This window comes from Rhinocladiella mackenziei (genome assembly GCF_000835555.1).
Source record: "Rhinocladiella mackenziei CBS 650.93 unplaced genomic scaffold supercont1.1, whole genome shotgun sequence".
NCBI lineage: Eukaryota > Fungi > Ascomycota > Eurotiomycetes > Chaetothyriales > Herpotrichiellaceae > Rhinocladiella > Rhinocladiella mackenziei.
In genome coordinates this window covers 3391429-3406440 of record NW_013550604.1, presented here as the reverse complement: position 1 = coordinate 3406440, position 15012 = coordinate 3391429, and the positions used below count along the sequence as shown (strand labels likewise).

At 51.5% G+C, this 15012-nt stretch overlaps 3 protein-coding genes across 3 annotated transcripts; 1 reads left to right on the top strand and 2 right to left on the bottom strand.

The window, feature by feature from the left end:
• Nucleotides 1-450: 450 nt before the first annotated feature.
• Nucleotides 451-1051, bottom strand: Z518_01200 (uncharacterized protein; the record flags this gene model as incomplete). The annotated part of the gene is made up of 2 exons (XM_013421801.1): nucleotides 451-705; nucleotides 767-1051. The coding sequence occupies 2 exons, from the start codon at nucleotides 1049-1051 to the stop codon at nucleotides 451-453; spliced, it is 540 nt and encodes a 179-aa protein (XP_013277255.1).
• Nucleotides 1052-2840: 1789 nt separating this feature from the next.
• Nucleotides 2841-3800, top strand: Z518_01199 (uncharacterized protein; the record flags this gene model as incomplete). Its single annotated transcript, XM_013421800.1, has 1 exon — nucleotides 2841-3800. The coding sequence occupies one exon, from the start codon at nucleotides 2841-2843 to the stop codon at nucleotides 3798-3800; it is 960 nt and encodes a 319-aa protein (XP_013277254.1).
• A 791-nt stretch (nucleotides 3801-4591) lies between these two features.
• On the bottom strand, nucleotides 4592-6998 carry Z518_01198 (uncharacterized protein; the record flags this gene model as incomplete). Its single annotated transcript, XM_013421799.1, has 3 exons — nucleotides 4592-6796; nucleotides 6847-6899; nucleotides 6947-6998. 3 exons carry the CDS (start codon nucleotides 6996-6998, stop codon nucleotides 4592-4594), a joined length of 2310 nt encoding a protein of 769 aa, XP_013277253.1.
• Between the last annotated feature and the right edge of the window lie 8014 nt (nucleotides 6999-15012).

Genomic DNA, 15012 nt, shown 5'->3' with positions numbered 1-15012 from the left:
GTGAGCCACGACAACTTCTAGTAGAGACACGCTCCATGAATTTCCAATAGTCCTACGACACCTCCGTAAGGAAAAATCGACTCATCGTCAAATCCACTTCCAACGCCGAGTAATCACAATTTTGATGCATCCTCGTGCAGTATACTTCCCCCCCCCCCCCCCCCCCCCCCCCCCGCTGGGTACTCATACATTCATCAAACATGGTCTCGTAAATCAATGACCAGCCGTGAGGCATCCATCTCTGCGTTCGCCGTCAAACAGGTGTTGATAAAACAAAGGAGAAACGTCAGGATAGGGTATTTCGTGGAATAATCAACGCTTCAGGCTGGTAGAATATTCTCCGGAAGGATTCGCTCAATCTGTTTCGGTCCTCATCGTCGTTTCCGGTCAGAGAGATTCAACACTTCAGGCGCAACTTATAACTTTCTCTCTCTCTCTCCTTGTTTTGGGTTAGCGCCGTGGGCGTGCTCCAGGCCCCGGACCACTTGGACGACTGCGGTCGAGTCTGTCACTCAACCCGTCAACATTATTTCTAATTTGTCTGATCTTGTCTCGGATCCGCTTGATCGTCTCGAACTCGTCTTCAAGGGCCCCGATTTCGGCCAAAATACGTCGCATCCTGGTAATCTCGCTGTTCGCGTCTTGCATAGCACCGCTGGCTCGACTATTAGAGTTCCTGACGGATTGTTCAGTAGCATCTTCAAGCTATGCGTTAAACTATCAGCTGGGCAAGAATCAAAGAGGTGGCCGGTCCTCGAAAGCTTACTTCTCCTATGCGGCGCTGGATGTTTCTCAGCACATTTTCCAGATGCAATGATAATGTTTGCAAACTATGGGGATCTAGCATGATCCGTCCAGGTACTCCTTGACTGCTGGCAGCGCTGGCCGCCCGAGAGCTGGGTTGGGACTGCCTGCTAGTGCCTCGGCCGCGGTCGCGCATCCCGCCTTGATGACTTTGTTGGGCTAGGATTTGCTGCTGCTGTCGAAAAAGAAGTAATTCGGATTGAGTTAAACCCAAAACAGAGTCAGCGACGGACTGAGGCGCGGACATGGACGTCCAGATCGGACTGGGAAGACGGTGACCAATCTATTCGTTGAGGCAGGTGGCTTCGACTGGTACCCGTAGTGATCAACCACAACATAGCAGTCCTGGGAGCTGATAGGTGTGCGAGAAGCCGTCAAGAGTCGTACAAAAGACACCAGACAGCGACCTGGCTGCGAGATATGGCAGTGTGGATGAGCCTGGTCATTGTAGCTTGACGTATCAATGGGCGCTTCCGGCAGCAGCAGAGCCTCAGCTTTGGCGAAGCGCCCACAAATGTTTCTTTCTAAAACAGGAAGCTAACTCTTTTTATTTTATTTTTTTTTTTTTTCTTCCCCTGAGTCCCAGCGGCGGTAGTGGTTTGGGAACAAGCGGAGTCGGGGACAGGCTTTTGCGTTTCTGCGCTTCAGGGCCAAGAAGAGGGAGGACGACAGACGGAACAGGAGGGCAGTCAGGACGAGGAGAAGCCGAAGGAGGCGACGCTCAATACGGAAGCGGGAGCGGAGACCGAGACCGAGACCGTATAGGACTGTTTCATCGCCTGCGACGATGACAAGAGGAAAGACCAAAGCAGACCCAGACCTGAGAGGACAAAGGGACTCAGGAGGAGAGAAGAGGAGGTGGACGAAGAGCCTGAAGAGGTGGTGTAGTAGCGCGGCTATGACTAGTACTAGTAGTATCGTAGTTTAGTCGAGCTGGACATCCAGATGGGGAGACCAGACTTTTTTTGTTCGGCCCTAGTGCCTGGCTATTCTACCAGAGAGAGGATGCTCGATAGAAAAAAGTTGTGGGCAAAACGTGACAAAAGAGCAGGGGAGCAGCAGTCTGGGAATGTTCGATTGGCTCCGCACCCGTGGCTCTATTCAGATTGATGGAGGTCTCGTGGGAGAAGGTGTACGCTTTTCCCGTGGGGCGATGGAGTTGTGTGAGAAAGTAGGTGCATGGTTCAGGGGGGGAAGGGCGCAGGCAAAGGGACACGGCTGTGGTCCCATAGTGGGGGACGGTGGTGGTGATGGACAGACAACCATGCCTACAGGAGAGGGAGGGTGCAGACAAGCCCTGCCTACCTTCTACAGTATCTCCCGGTCAATCTCCCCTCCATCAAGACTCCTCTCTTCTGTGCGATCCTCTCTCGGGTCAGCCACTCGCCCTGACTACACCAGCCTTGTATCCCTTTGCACCTACCTAACAAGCTAGTCCCGTCGCTTCGCTCTGCTCGAAATCTGCCTGGGTGAGCCTTACCCAAGGGTACCCCCATTCGCCGCATTAATTCATGCATGCTTTATGCCCTTCAGAAGCTGTGTCGCAGCCATCTGCGAGACCTGTGACGGCTGAATTTTCCATTCGGTCTGAAATAGGCTTCCTACCAGCAGCCCCTGTTGAGACAGGCAGTGCTTCCCATTAAGCATCCAGAGACATCTCTCTCATTGCAGCTGCAGCTTTGATTGCAACACTACTGCAACTTTAGCATATTGATGCTCCCCCTGCAAGCCCGCCATTCTTGGAGGACCAGATAGAAAACTGGCACCAAGGTTCGTCTCTCTGATCGGTCACGCCCAATGTTTAAGGGAACAAATGTGATACCACTACAGGAAGCCGCTTTCAATCAATTCCATCACTTGACTCAGGTTATCCGTACCGACCCCTCCCACGCGGAGGAGACTGCACCGGGGACCGATCATTAACCTACTCAGCATAATTTGAGGTCTTTCACATCCAACGTTGTGCTGCACGCCCCAAATTTAGTGGCTACACATTCCCCAATCTTGACAATTTTCCATATACCACCGTTCCCTCAATGGCTAGAGACAAAGAGAGATCAGTCAACCCTGTACAACAGCAGCGCAAGCTTGAAAAGGCGAAACAACTGAAAAAGAGTCGGACGGAGCTACAGGCCCGGCGCAATGAAAAATTGGCGCGGCGGAATCCTGAGCGGATACAACGGCAAATTGATGACCTCAAAGCTCTCGAGGCGTCAGGAGATATAAAACCGCGCGAGAAAGCAATTCTAGAAGGCCTTGAGCGAGACCTCAAGGCGATTCGCAAGGCAAGAGAAGCACTAGGTGACAAAGCGCCACATTTTGGAGGCCAGCAACGAGGAAGAGAAGGTGAAACACATAACGTTCTGGGTAAGAGACGGCATGATGGCGGGCGCAAACACTTCCCTTCTCGAGTCAACTCGTCAGGAAGCGATACGGACGAGTCGGTCCGGAGGATACCTATGCCAGAAGATACTCCGCCGCCGATCCCGCGCGAATTCAGACACAGCTATCGAAACGCGGAACACAATCGAGAAAATATGGACGCTCGACTACCGAAATCTGCACCGGCACCTGTCCCGAAAACGACGTATGAAAGCGCCCCACAGATACGTGACCTGCGCAAGGAAGCCGTCGGTCGATTTGTGCCGGATGTTGTGCGCAGGAAGCAAGAGGCCGCAAAAGGAGGGGTGACGGGATATTTGATTGAGCCAGAGGAGATGGATCGATTAGAGGCTGAAGGATACCTGCCAACAGGACAGGGAAAGCCGAGGACGAATGGGAAAAGCGAGAATGCAGGAGAGGACCAAGCAAGTGCGCAAAGGCTGGCGGAGGAAGAGGAACGGTTTCTCCGCGAGCTGCAAATGCAAGATGTCAGCGAGGAGATTCTCGAAGAAAATGGTCAAGAGTCCTCGGTCCCCAATAGGAGTACTGAACAACAGTCGCAGAGACGAGGCAAGCCCGTCGAGATTGAAGAGGTGGAGGATGAGGATGCTTGACATCTGGATGAAACCTAAAGATTCGAGCACCCATGCCATCTTCCCTTTCAACTGGAGATATATTCCAAAATCGATTCCATGCAACCCTCCTCAAGATCACTGCTGTTGATGATCGACCCGCCATTTCATTTGATCCCTTTCTTTCCCCATTGCAACTATGGCGGTGGGAAATGAAGGACAACCACCGTCGTTCAGACCCGGGCACGCAAAGAACTCCCTCTGCGCATGCTTTCTGTTGTTGTAGAAAGGCAATGAAATGAATAAATTTCAATAATGAAACAGAGCGCTTGTCGATGTAGAAGACTTTCAGTCTTCAACCTTCAATCTTTGGTTCTGAACCATTCGAGACCCCCATTTCATGTTTCAATCTAGCACGTTCCAAAAAAGAAAATAAAAATCCCCAGCACTTTAGTGCCCAAACCCCCAAGCATTTCAGTGTGCAACATTTAAGGAAATTTCCCAGTCGGGCACAATCTCGAATGTTCAATGTATTTTCGCCAAACACGCTCATGCTCGCTCAAAAGTGCTGGCAAGCTTCCAGCCAATGATCCATCTCTAATGGCCTGAACACAAAAGAAAATGAGATCAGAAATAATCGGCTTCAGATGACCGTCCCCCAAGGCCACCACAGCCATCAGACCTTTCATCGTCTCTTGACGTCGATGGTCCTGACTCCCAGGCTGATGGAACAATCTGCCCCGATTTGGAATAGATCCTGTCCATCAGGCAAACACATAGACACATTAATATCGTCTCTTCATACCCGCAATTTTTGTCCCCGAATGGTCATTTCATCGTAGTCCTCGGATTGTTTTGACATCTCGCTTTAAGAACGGACTCGGAAGGTCATCTCCCATAGTCTCGGGGTCCCAGACAGGAACAGGTGGTAACTCTTTCTCCCCCTCCCGGTTCTCCACCCCGTTATTTGCTTTCATGTACAGATTGCCGCCCAATTCGGCACTCATAGGTCGGCCGCCGGCTCGGGCCTGTGCGAGTTCCACCAACGTCCGCCCACCTACAGCATTGACGGCGACTTGTTGTTTTCCGGCAGCAAGCTTGCTGGGAAGTCTGCCTCCCGTCGTTGCTGCACGTCTTAGTGGGCTTGTGTTTCCATCCTCCGCGGAGGCCTGTTCTCTCAGGTCATTACGACTGGGGATCTTGCTAAGGCGTCTATTTGGACTTGTGGGTTTGACAGCTATGGCCCTCAGATCACCCTCCGTGGTCGTTCGCGGCACTGTCTTGTGCGCATTACTTGCACTGGTTGATGCAATTCCTGTCCTCACTTGCGCAGTGGTATTGTTAGAAGGGAATAATGTTGGCTTGGCCGTCAATTTGTGCAGGGCGGATGTAGTGTCGTGTTTCATTAACCCTGGTCTGCTCTTCAGGGGCAGTGGTGCTGGATTCTTGAAAGGATCAGTACTGGCAACAGTTGCTCTTGGTCTTGTAGGACTGGGCAATTCAGGGAAACCGTCGTCGTCAGAATCATCTGACAGATTGTTGTTCTCTCCTTCATCAGAAGAATAAGCCAATTTGGGTTCCCACTTGGCCTTTTGGCGTGCAGCTTCTGCGAAAATGTTCTTTGCTCCCGCCGCTGTAACAGTGGGATTGGCGGTAGCCTGAGCAGCAGCATTCCGACGAGGTGATAAAGCGAGGGAGGAGATGGACATGGGTGAGGGTTCTGACATTTGAATGTCCATGGGAGATTCGATTGTAGTGCGGGAGCGGGCAAAGGGCGTCTTCGATTTCTTGGGGGGCATTGGTCCCGACGTTGATGTTGTTGGAGAATTGAGAGAAAGATCAGACAGGTCGGTGATATCCGTAGTCGACGGAAACTCCTCTTCGCCGGTAGTGTTGATCGACGAGTGAGGGTTCAAGACTTCTTTGTTATAGGCTGTCGCTGGAGGATTATGGGTCTCTCTTAGAGGCCGGGAATCAACAGTCGTATTCTGCTTGGCCAGAATCTGCCCAACGCGCTCTTCAACCTCTTTGTCGAATTTCTTGCGGAGTCTCTCCAATTCTGACTGCACCTGTCGGTCGATTTCGAGTCGTGCTCTGACCTCCCATTCACGACGGAATTGGGCATCGATTTCGGCCCTCATGGCTGTTCGGTCTGCTTCCAGTGCAGACAGTCGTTCTTCCGCCTGTTTCAGTTTGTATTCGGCAATTTCCTCCCGAGTCTTTAAGGCTTTCCCAATGCTGACCATCTCTTGCTGTCGCCTAGCGATCCAGACGTAAGGCACGGTCAACAAGGAACTGGTATCTGGACGATGCGTCGGGTTGGTCTTTAGACAACTGGCAATGACATTCGCAAGGTCCTTTGAGTAAATGCCGGGTATTGGTTTGAACTCGCCTTTGCGGATGCGTTGAACGAGCTGCAAATGCGAGTTTGCGTTGAACGGAGGCTCCTTCGTACAGAGTTCGTACATGATGCATCCCAATGACCAGATATCGGAGTACAACGTGTATTTTTCGGCCGCGCAAATCTCTGGAGACATGTAGAATGGAGTCCCAACATAGGTCGAGGCAAAATCGTGCGACTGCATGATCTTGGACAAGCCAAAGTCGCCCAGTTTGACAGACTGATCTTCGCCCAGAAAGATGTTTGCTGGTTTCAGGTCTCGATGCAATATCATTTTTCCTTTGAGTGGAGGTCGAGTGTCCTTCTGTCGAGAAAGGTCACATCCCGGTTCGGGAGGGTCCACGCCATAATGACATCGATATAGGGCCGTGACCAGCTGACTGAAGATCCTCCAGACAAAGTCTTCTTTGGCAAATTCATTCTTTCTCTTGAGCTCTTTGATGACGCAGCCCAAATCACCGCCACCGCAATACTCCATGTACAGGTATAACTCTTGGGTTTGTTTGAGATGCTCACGATGAAAGTAGCCAACAATGTTCGGATGGTTGAGGGAGGAGAGGATGGAGAATTCGGCGTGCAGTTGATCGCGATCTTTCTGGGACATCTTGAGATAGTTTATCTCCTTCCGGCAAAGAATCTATTGTATGTCAATGATTACCTTTGAGTGGCGGGCTTCCAGAAGCTTACATGTCCATCTTCCTTCCGACGAACTTTACGAATGATTCCGAAAGTACCACGGCCTGAAGGAATTAACGAAAGTATTCAACACATCGATGTAGATGCATACCGATAATTTCTTGGACCTCGTACTTGTCATTGTTGGCAAGCTCGAGCGCCATGGCGATCGATTCGGAAGAGGCGTCCGCACAGAACACAGAAGCACAGCCAATTTAGTTGTCAGGTTGTCGTCAAAGCATTACCGGAACGCGCAGTACAGTATCGCAGTGGGATTGAGATGGGAATAAGTTTCTTTGCGCGGGTCAGATAGTAGGACCTGGAATTTACAACCTGTGTCGGTCAGGGGCAATGGGGCAACGGGCAACATGAAGCATTGTCTGTCCATGAATAGTTGAATCGATAGCCTTGCGAACAGTGGCCATTGTTGACAACCAGTTACTGGGACAACCATCACCCTCGCACGTGATGTCTTTCAACCCCGTCCTAATCCCACTTCACCACTGCATCCCCGATCGACAGGGTGTGTGTTGAAAAGCTGCAGTAGTATCGCAGCTGCCGGAGAAATATCCTGAAGACATACCCGCCCATCCGAAGAAGTCCGGTCTGCTTGAAAGCACTTCATGTCTTCCAGAATTTCACTTGGGGAAGGAGTGGATCCTGTCACGTGATTTACGATGTATCTGCACACGTGACTCAGCCTTATGCAACCCCTTTCGTACCCTGTGTTCATCACCGAAATGGCTTCAAAACGTGTGAGGATTTCACTCTTCGGTTGACAGAAGTTCAAAGCAAATCATGCATACTGTCGAACCTGCGGTAGCTATTTGGAGCTTACGGGTTTTCTTAATTTTCAATGCTTAGTCACTTGCTGAAAATGAGATCTGGACCTCGCAATACCCCTCAGAATGGAGCAAACAAGTTCGTCATTTGGGAGGACTTCCGTAGTATCTAGTTGGGAATCTCCTTCTCCCTCAACCTGGGCTATTAAAGATAGCTCAATGAATGCGATGGATATGTAGATCCAGCTTTTCGAAGCACTTGCCTGCTCTGGCTCAGAAATGTCTCTTTTCCCAAGCACGTACCAACATCTACATTGTAATATGCCGCTGTAGTGTTGTCAGGAACGGCTGGCGGCATGATTCCCTTACTACGGAGTCCTGCATGCGGACAGAACGGTAAGGTCAGGATATTGACTAGTGGACCTTGATGAGAGATTTTGACTCCAAGTCAGAGGCGCTCGCTCGCCGAGGTCGATCGTCGCTAGTTATTCACCATGTTGGGCCAATGATCTCACTTGATGCGGTATTTGACGAAACTTGTAACAAAACGATGCCTTGCCGAGATCAAAGGCACCGACAAGTAGCGTTTGATGCTACTACAGAATCCGAGGTTTTCGTCCTTGCTGCTTCGATGTATTTGTGAAGATTGTATTGCTGATTGGATCACATGGTAGCTTTGCAAGGGCAAGTCGAAAGCCTATACTCGCCTTCACCAGTGTTTTGCTATCAGCTCCTGGTCAAAGATCTCGGCTACAGGGAGCTTGCTGTTTTCTGTTGTTGACCAGTCCTCGAAACATAATTTGTGATTTCGCTGTGCATCCCTTCGATCGGCGCCACTGCATTAGCCGTCGTTGCAAGAGACAAGATCAAGCCCTAATCAAGTTAGAAGAGAGTGACCAACGGTGCATAAGTTGGGGCGCTTCGAGGGTTTGTGGAAAAAACAACCCTCCTTGACAGCTTGATGGGGGCTGTCCTAAGGACAAGGGCGTCACGCACAAGAACAAATCCCGGCGGGCTTGTCCTTTGAACATGGTTTGAAAATATCGACCAAACGAAGATCCGAGACGGCGGACGCGCCTCGATGCACGGGGAAGTATGGTTGCATCCAGCTGGCGCAGTTGGGTCAGCTAGCCGCTTTCGGCTGTGCAACAAGTGACCGTGACTACCAGTTTTAAAACATGAGAAAATTGAGTTGTCGGCAGTTGATGCATCTTTTTGAACTATGTACGTCAAACTTGGCCAGGGAGGTGGAGGAAGATAAGTGAAAGATCGGACGATCGAAAAGCGCAAGGGGAGTTCCGCGCCCAGCTCACGGCTATTCTTGTCACAAGCTGATAAGTGGCGACCGGGGTTTCTTGAGGACCTCTCCGGCAGTGAACACACCCTTGTCTCTAGCCGAGTTCGCTTGGTGTCTTTCAGACGCTGGCAGGCAAAAACTGAGGAGATTGAGAGACAGGGCGCAGCTCCAACCTGTTCCTGCGTGAAGAAGTCCTGTGGCATGGGCATCGTTTGGCTGAAGCCACGTTTAACTTGGGAAATGACAAAGTAGATTCTATGTGTTGCCCCCCCCCCTAGTTGAAACCGGACCAAAGGTAATAGGGTCCGGAAAAGGAATTCTGGACTTCAACCCGGTGATAGAGAATCAGATACTTGGAACGGCCACCATTATCGGGAAGGGCTGATGAGCTGCACGCCAACCTTAGAGTGTTGGTCCAGATCTCTACGGTCAAAAACAACTCACTGCATTTACTCGAGCTGCACGTGAAGACAGCAGGGAGATCTGGCGGAGCTAGTGACCAAAAATGGTGAAGGGAAAATGTGAAATCGTGCGAGGAGAGTGAATGCGGCTTGCGATTCGTTATGGGCCGAGGGCATCGGTCAGTTAACGGATCATGGGACCTGGTGAATCGGGGTGTGCTGGGATGGCTGCCACGTGGAAATATTGGTGGGGAATGAATCCATCAACTGTCGACTTGGATTGTCAGACATCCACCAAAGGCAAAGCCCTCGTTAGGATGCTCTCGGCTTAGTCGGCCGGAGCAACTTGGGTCCCGAAATCTTGCCGAGGGTCCATGCCTGTCATAATTATTGGAAGAGAAAATAAAGGATAAGAGTCGTCTGTTGGCGAGTATGAGGCTTGTCAATGTCCGCTCTCGAACATGAAGCACAAGCTTTGAAAGGTTCAAGGCCCTCAGGAATGCATGTATGCGAGGATCCTCTGAGTCCATCCGGAAGTCCAATGTTTAAAATGGGGAGGACATTGAGCTTTTTTTTCCGCGGAGAAGGACTGCGTGTGGCGCTTGGCGATAATCTCTGTCTGTGCTCCTTAAGTTGGGCCCTCGCCTTGTTTCTTATTCATGATGCTGCCAGACTGGGTGCTCGGACAATAGAGCACGATCTCTTCCTAGGAAGACGCTCTGGTTGATCTCACCGCGGAAGGCAAGAGACGGGATCGAATGACTGTCAAGCCAGCGCTGATTGGTCGGAACAACTCGCTTCTAGAATGTTTTGATCAAATACGACTCGCTAAAAGGAGGGGACCCTCGGTTTGGACGCCATGATGGGACCAATCCCCAACAGAGTCACACCTTGGCTTCATGCGCCAGGAGGCAAGAGTGGAAGGAGTGGTGCAGCATAATAAGCTTCATCCAAAATCAAAGTTCAAACGATGTCCCTGGCGATCTTGCACATCGCTCTGTTCAGTGTGCATCACTTTTACCCTGGGGCCTTAACACGTTCGGTATTCTGGTGATTGGGGGGGCAGAAGCATCTTCTAGTTACCTCGCCCGATCCTTGTTTTCCACCAATTGTGTACCAAAGAGATAGCTTTTTTCCCTCACATTTTGGGTATAGGATCGCCGTGCCTTGTGCGGGTCATCTTCCGGTCCGGCAAAATCACCAGTGAGTCGAAATGGGCTCCCCCTGCCTGGCGTCGCACTCTAGTCTAGATGATCGGCGGAGGATCATCGCGTGGAACTGCTTCAGCTTACTCCTTCGGTCCTGGTGTGATCAACAGTCAGAGAAGGGACATGAACTTGGCGTGCCATGTGGGCATTGTCAACTTCCCACCGAGCCGCTGACCTTGACTGGCCGAGGAAGGAAAAGAGGCTCAACAGAAATTTTTTTTGAATGGACACTGGTCCCCACCTGCGTCCAGATCGGAGTGCAGCAAGACGGATACCAAACCAGGTCAACTGGCCGGACTCCTTGATGAAGGCATTGCCACCCAACTGGTAATGGCCCTTGGGCCCAGTGGGTCGTCTCTCGATCTGCGACCGACTTTCCACCTGGCGGGCGTGTCTAGGGCCCGATAAGGACCAGTAGAGTTCTCAAGAGACTGCCCTCGGGATGATATGCATGTGGTGACAGCAGGAGGCAGGGTCCTGTGGGAGCCAGGATCGGCTGCATGGCGTTCGTTAGCTTGTATCAAAATTGGTTCAACTGAGAAATAGAGAAGTGGAGTTTGCCATGACAGTTGACTGCAGTCAATTGCCACGTGGTATACTAAATTTGAGACGGACCAAAGGCCTAAAAGAGCCATGGGATATCTTTTGACAGGGAACAGGTGGGCTCCGGTCACTTCCCGTCAAGTCGCGGGACAACCAGGAACAGTCGCCGAGACAGAATTCGACTCCTTTTGTCTGAGAAATCTGCCCATTCTGGGAGAAATAGGACAGAAAAGGCCCTCCCTAGTTCATTTGTTCCTATGCACCAAAGACGGCAGAAGCTTCCAGCTGCTGTCATTGGCCATATTTGACCTGAATGTTGGGAAGACCATCGGCTTTGATATTGCAGCACCGGTTCCGTACTTCGAACTCTAAAAAGCTCCTCCGTGGCGAGAAAGCACACGCAGAAACAATTCCATATCTGTGGTTCTGCCAAGGCCAGGGTTGTAGATTATGTGTCCCTTAGAAGTCAACGGTTCGGAAAACGGTTGCAGTAGTCAAGTTGGCTGACAAAGCGTCCTGCAACAGTTGTTCTGGGAGGTTTGCTCATATCGGTTTTTCGTGGATTTTCTTCTTCCCAAGGATGTCGTAACAGGATCCGGAGTAACACTGTGCGCGCCGAGACAGGCATGTGCCTGGTGGGAGACTACCAGCAGCGTAAGCATCAACAGCAGCAGATCCTCGCGTGGAAATGCTGCATGGCGCACCTTTAGGAATCAAGGCTTTTCCTCTTGTGACATTATTGCCGGCAATCCCAAACCATCGTTGGAGAGGCGAGCTGATGGGCGTGCACCTTTTTCATCTCGCTTTAACAGCGTGAGTAGCCCTGTTGAGCCAGGGTAAGGCCTCAAGGGGAGTTCAGGTGTCAGTGGAGTGGGCAAGTCAAGACTGTGAACGTAGGAGGTAGATGATTGAACAGCGGCCTGGGTGAGGAAGGTCCTCTGCATGGGAAATGACGAGGATGACACCGGGGATGATCAAACAAGGCCATGTGCAACGCGATCGACAGCGCGTGGCTGGAGTCTGCCGGGATTCTGACGACGAACGACAATCCTGGTCCGTGGGATCAGGACAAATGAGACCGCTGCTTCGGGACGGACAGGGGAACAAGGGAGGGGGGCCCGGGGGGGAAAGAGTACGGACATGGGTAGGGAGAGAGACAAGCTAGAAAAAGAAGAAAAACCTTCGGTTTCGGAGATGTCGTTTGGGTCACCGCTCAATGCAAGAGGTGCAGTGACTAAGTCGAGGCGTAAATCCCTACCTCCCCACGGAGTAGAGAGACTCCCATCAATATTCTTCAATTTTCTCTTCAGCTTGTCACAGACATACATACATCGGTGACAATCTTGACCGGACCTTGACCCTGGCCTGGCCCTGGCCCTGGACTGGGAGCCTCGACATTTGCAGCTTGCAAGGGACCAGAACATGGCAAGCGAGTCGGTCAAGCGTGTTTTGCAATATGCGCATAATCTCCGAGTGGCGCTCATTGGGCCTGCAGTCTAGCAGTGTTTCCAGGGCCTAAGCGAGTCCTCAACAGCCAAATGGGCCGCTCTGCTCCTTAGGTCCCAATGCGCTTTCTCTGGATGTTGGAGGGGCATCCAAGACGATTCGAGCTCCCAGTTAGGTTTAGGAGATGGAGTAAGACGACATTTAACGAGGTTGTTTTTGATCAGGGTTGCCTAGTCACAGGTTAGTGATCCGGCCGGCCTACGGCCATGGCCACTGAGCCAGGGATTGAATCAACCTGAGATTCCAGATACTCGACAGTATTGTCTAGGCGTGTGCGAGTCCATTCTTCCCTCTTCATGCCCGTACCGGACTCCATACGCGACTTTTCTACATGGCCTGATCAGGCTTCAGCGTATGGCAGCTGACCAGGGTACAGGAGAGCTCTTTGTCCGCACTGAAGTGGCGACTCAAGCCGCCAGAACGCAGGAATGGGAGCAGCGTACCGCGTAAATACGAAAATACGCATACAAGAGTCAAACCCCATGCCCGGACCCCATTCCCTAAACCCACCTACCTAAAGGTACTAGTCCTGAAGATTGCCGCTTGATGATCGATGATCGCGCTTCGGCAGCCCGGTTGAACTAGCCTGACCACACGGTCAAATGGCCCGCTAAGGCACTTTCATTAACAACCACTCATCTGTCGAGGGTGTGTCAACCACAAGCAGCTTCAGGCTAGACGGGAGGTTCAATCATCAATGGCCTTGTGGCGTCACCTCAGCTGTCAGGGACTTCGTTATATCGCTTGGTTCTCAAACAGACCGCGCAGCAAAGAGTATTCTTCTCTTTTCCGCCAACAGTATCCCTATGACCGCTTGGCCTGCTTTTTTCCTCAGGCCCCTGTTTCCCCCCAACATGCTCTTTGTCCCAGGTTCTCGCTTGTTTTGAGCATTTTGGGCATGTCCACAACTCTCCGTACCGAGTACTTGTGGGTTCCTGGCCTGGTCTCCATTCTCAATCGATATCTCCGTCTGCTTCTCCTCGATTACACATCTCACGGCATCCTTCACCAAGGCCCAAGCCTGTCCACCCCGTTGTCATCACCTCGTCCTCTTTCAACTAGTCAACTAAGCCCAGTGGGCCTTGAACTACACCCTCAGATCCTCTGCACGCAGGTTTTGCCTTCGCTTTCATCGTCGTTTTGGTTCTTATTCTCAGAGTCGTCATCACCCTCTCCTCCCGAATTACCACGGCCCATTCTCGGTACCATTGGGCATTCAGTCCGGTTTCTCCCTCCAGGGCCTTTCTCACACGTACAACTCGGGGATCCTACAGTGATCTTCGCCCTTTTCCATTTCCAGTTTTCTCTTGGTCTTCAATTCTTTCCTGAGCTGGCCAGAAGATCTCCTACATTCCATAAACCCAATTTTACATCAACATCAGCATCATCGTCCGTGTCAGGGCCAAAGGAGGAGGAAATCAAGTACTGTACGACGTCCTCAGGACCTGGCCATGCCAGGCCCCCATCAATCCTTACAGAAACTTTCTGCTAATAGCCGAGCAGAATTCCCTAACTTCTAGCCTCAAATCCGTCTCCAGTGCCGCCAATCTCTTGACCTTGTTGGGGCTTTTTTTGGGGGGATTCCGAACGCCTCCTATGCACGCACCACCCGTCGCTTGACCTAATACACGCCCACCCAGGAAGTCGATAGAGGCGAGCGCTCAACGTTAGGCATTTATGACGGTCCTGCGTGACTATTACTTGAACGGTAGACGACTTTCAAGTATTACCTACCCCACACGGCACGCGCGTTGTGGGTGGATATACTAGGTGCTCATCCCTCTGCCACATTGCCAACGGCCTGACGGCGTCTTTAAACACGCCTCCCGCCCACTTTTGATCTTCCACCAAGCCCGCACACCGCATGCTCTCCCAATCACCAACCAAGTACAGGTTTACCACTCTTCGTCCGACCCTGCTCGTACCGTCAACAGCCAGAGCCTTCAGTAGAGCCCGTTGCCAACCAGCCATTCCTTGACAGTCTTCACTGTTCAACCGTTCGACTCCGGAAACGTCCTATTCATTGCGGCCCTCTCCGACCAGGAATCTGTCCTTTAAGGGTTCTCTCCGGCAAGCCAGTTGTCTATCTGCAGTCAGCCAGCGACTCTGCACCTCTTTACCGAGCTTGCCGCCCTCTTGCAGCAACGTCACGGTTGTGATTTCCACTAATCGACACCTCCTAACCTCTTCATCTCTTCGAATTTCCCCGCGGCAGACGCTCACCCCTCGTTTTTTCATCATCTGTCCTCGTCGTTGGTTCAGGCAGAGGCCTTGTAGATCCCTGGGTTACCTTGATCTAGTCGGACAACAGCCCAGGGCCCTTGGAAATCGTTTCACTCGCGAAATCCAGGCATCTTCGTCGTCCATTAGGAGGGACATTGCCCTCGCTTCAGCGTCTCAGAGAACACTTGTTGGTCATTGGGTTCTCATTCTTTACAGTA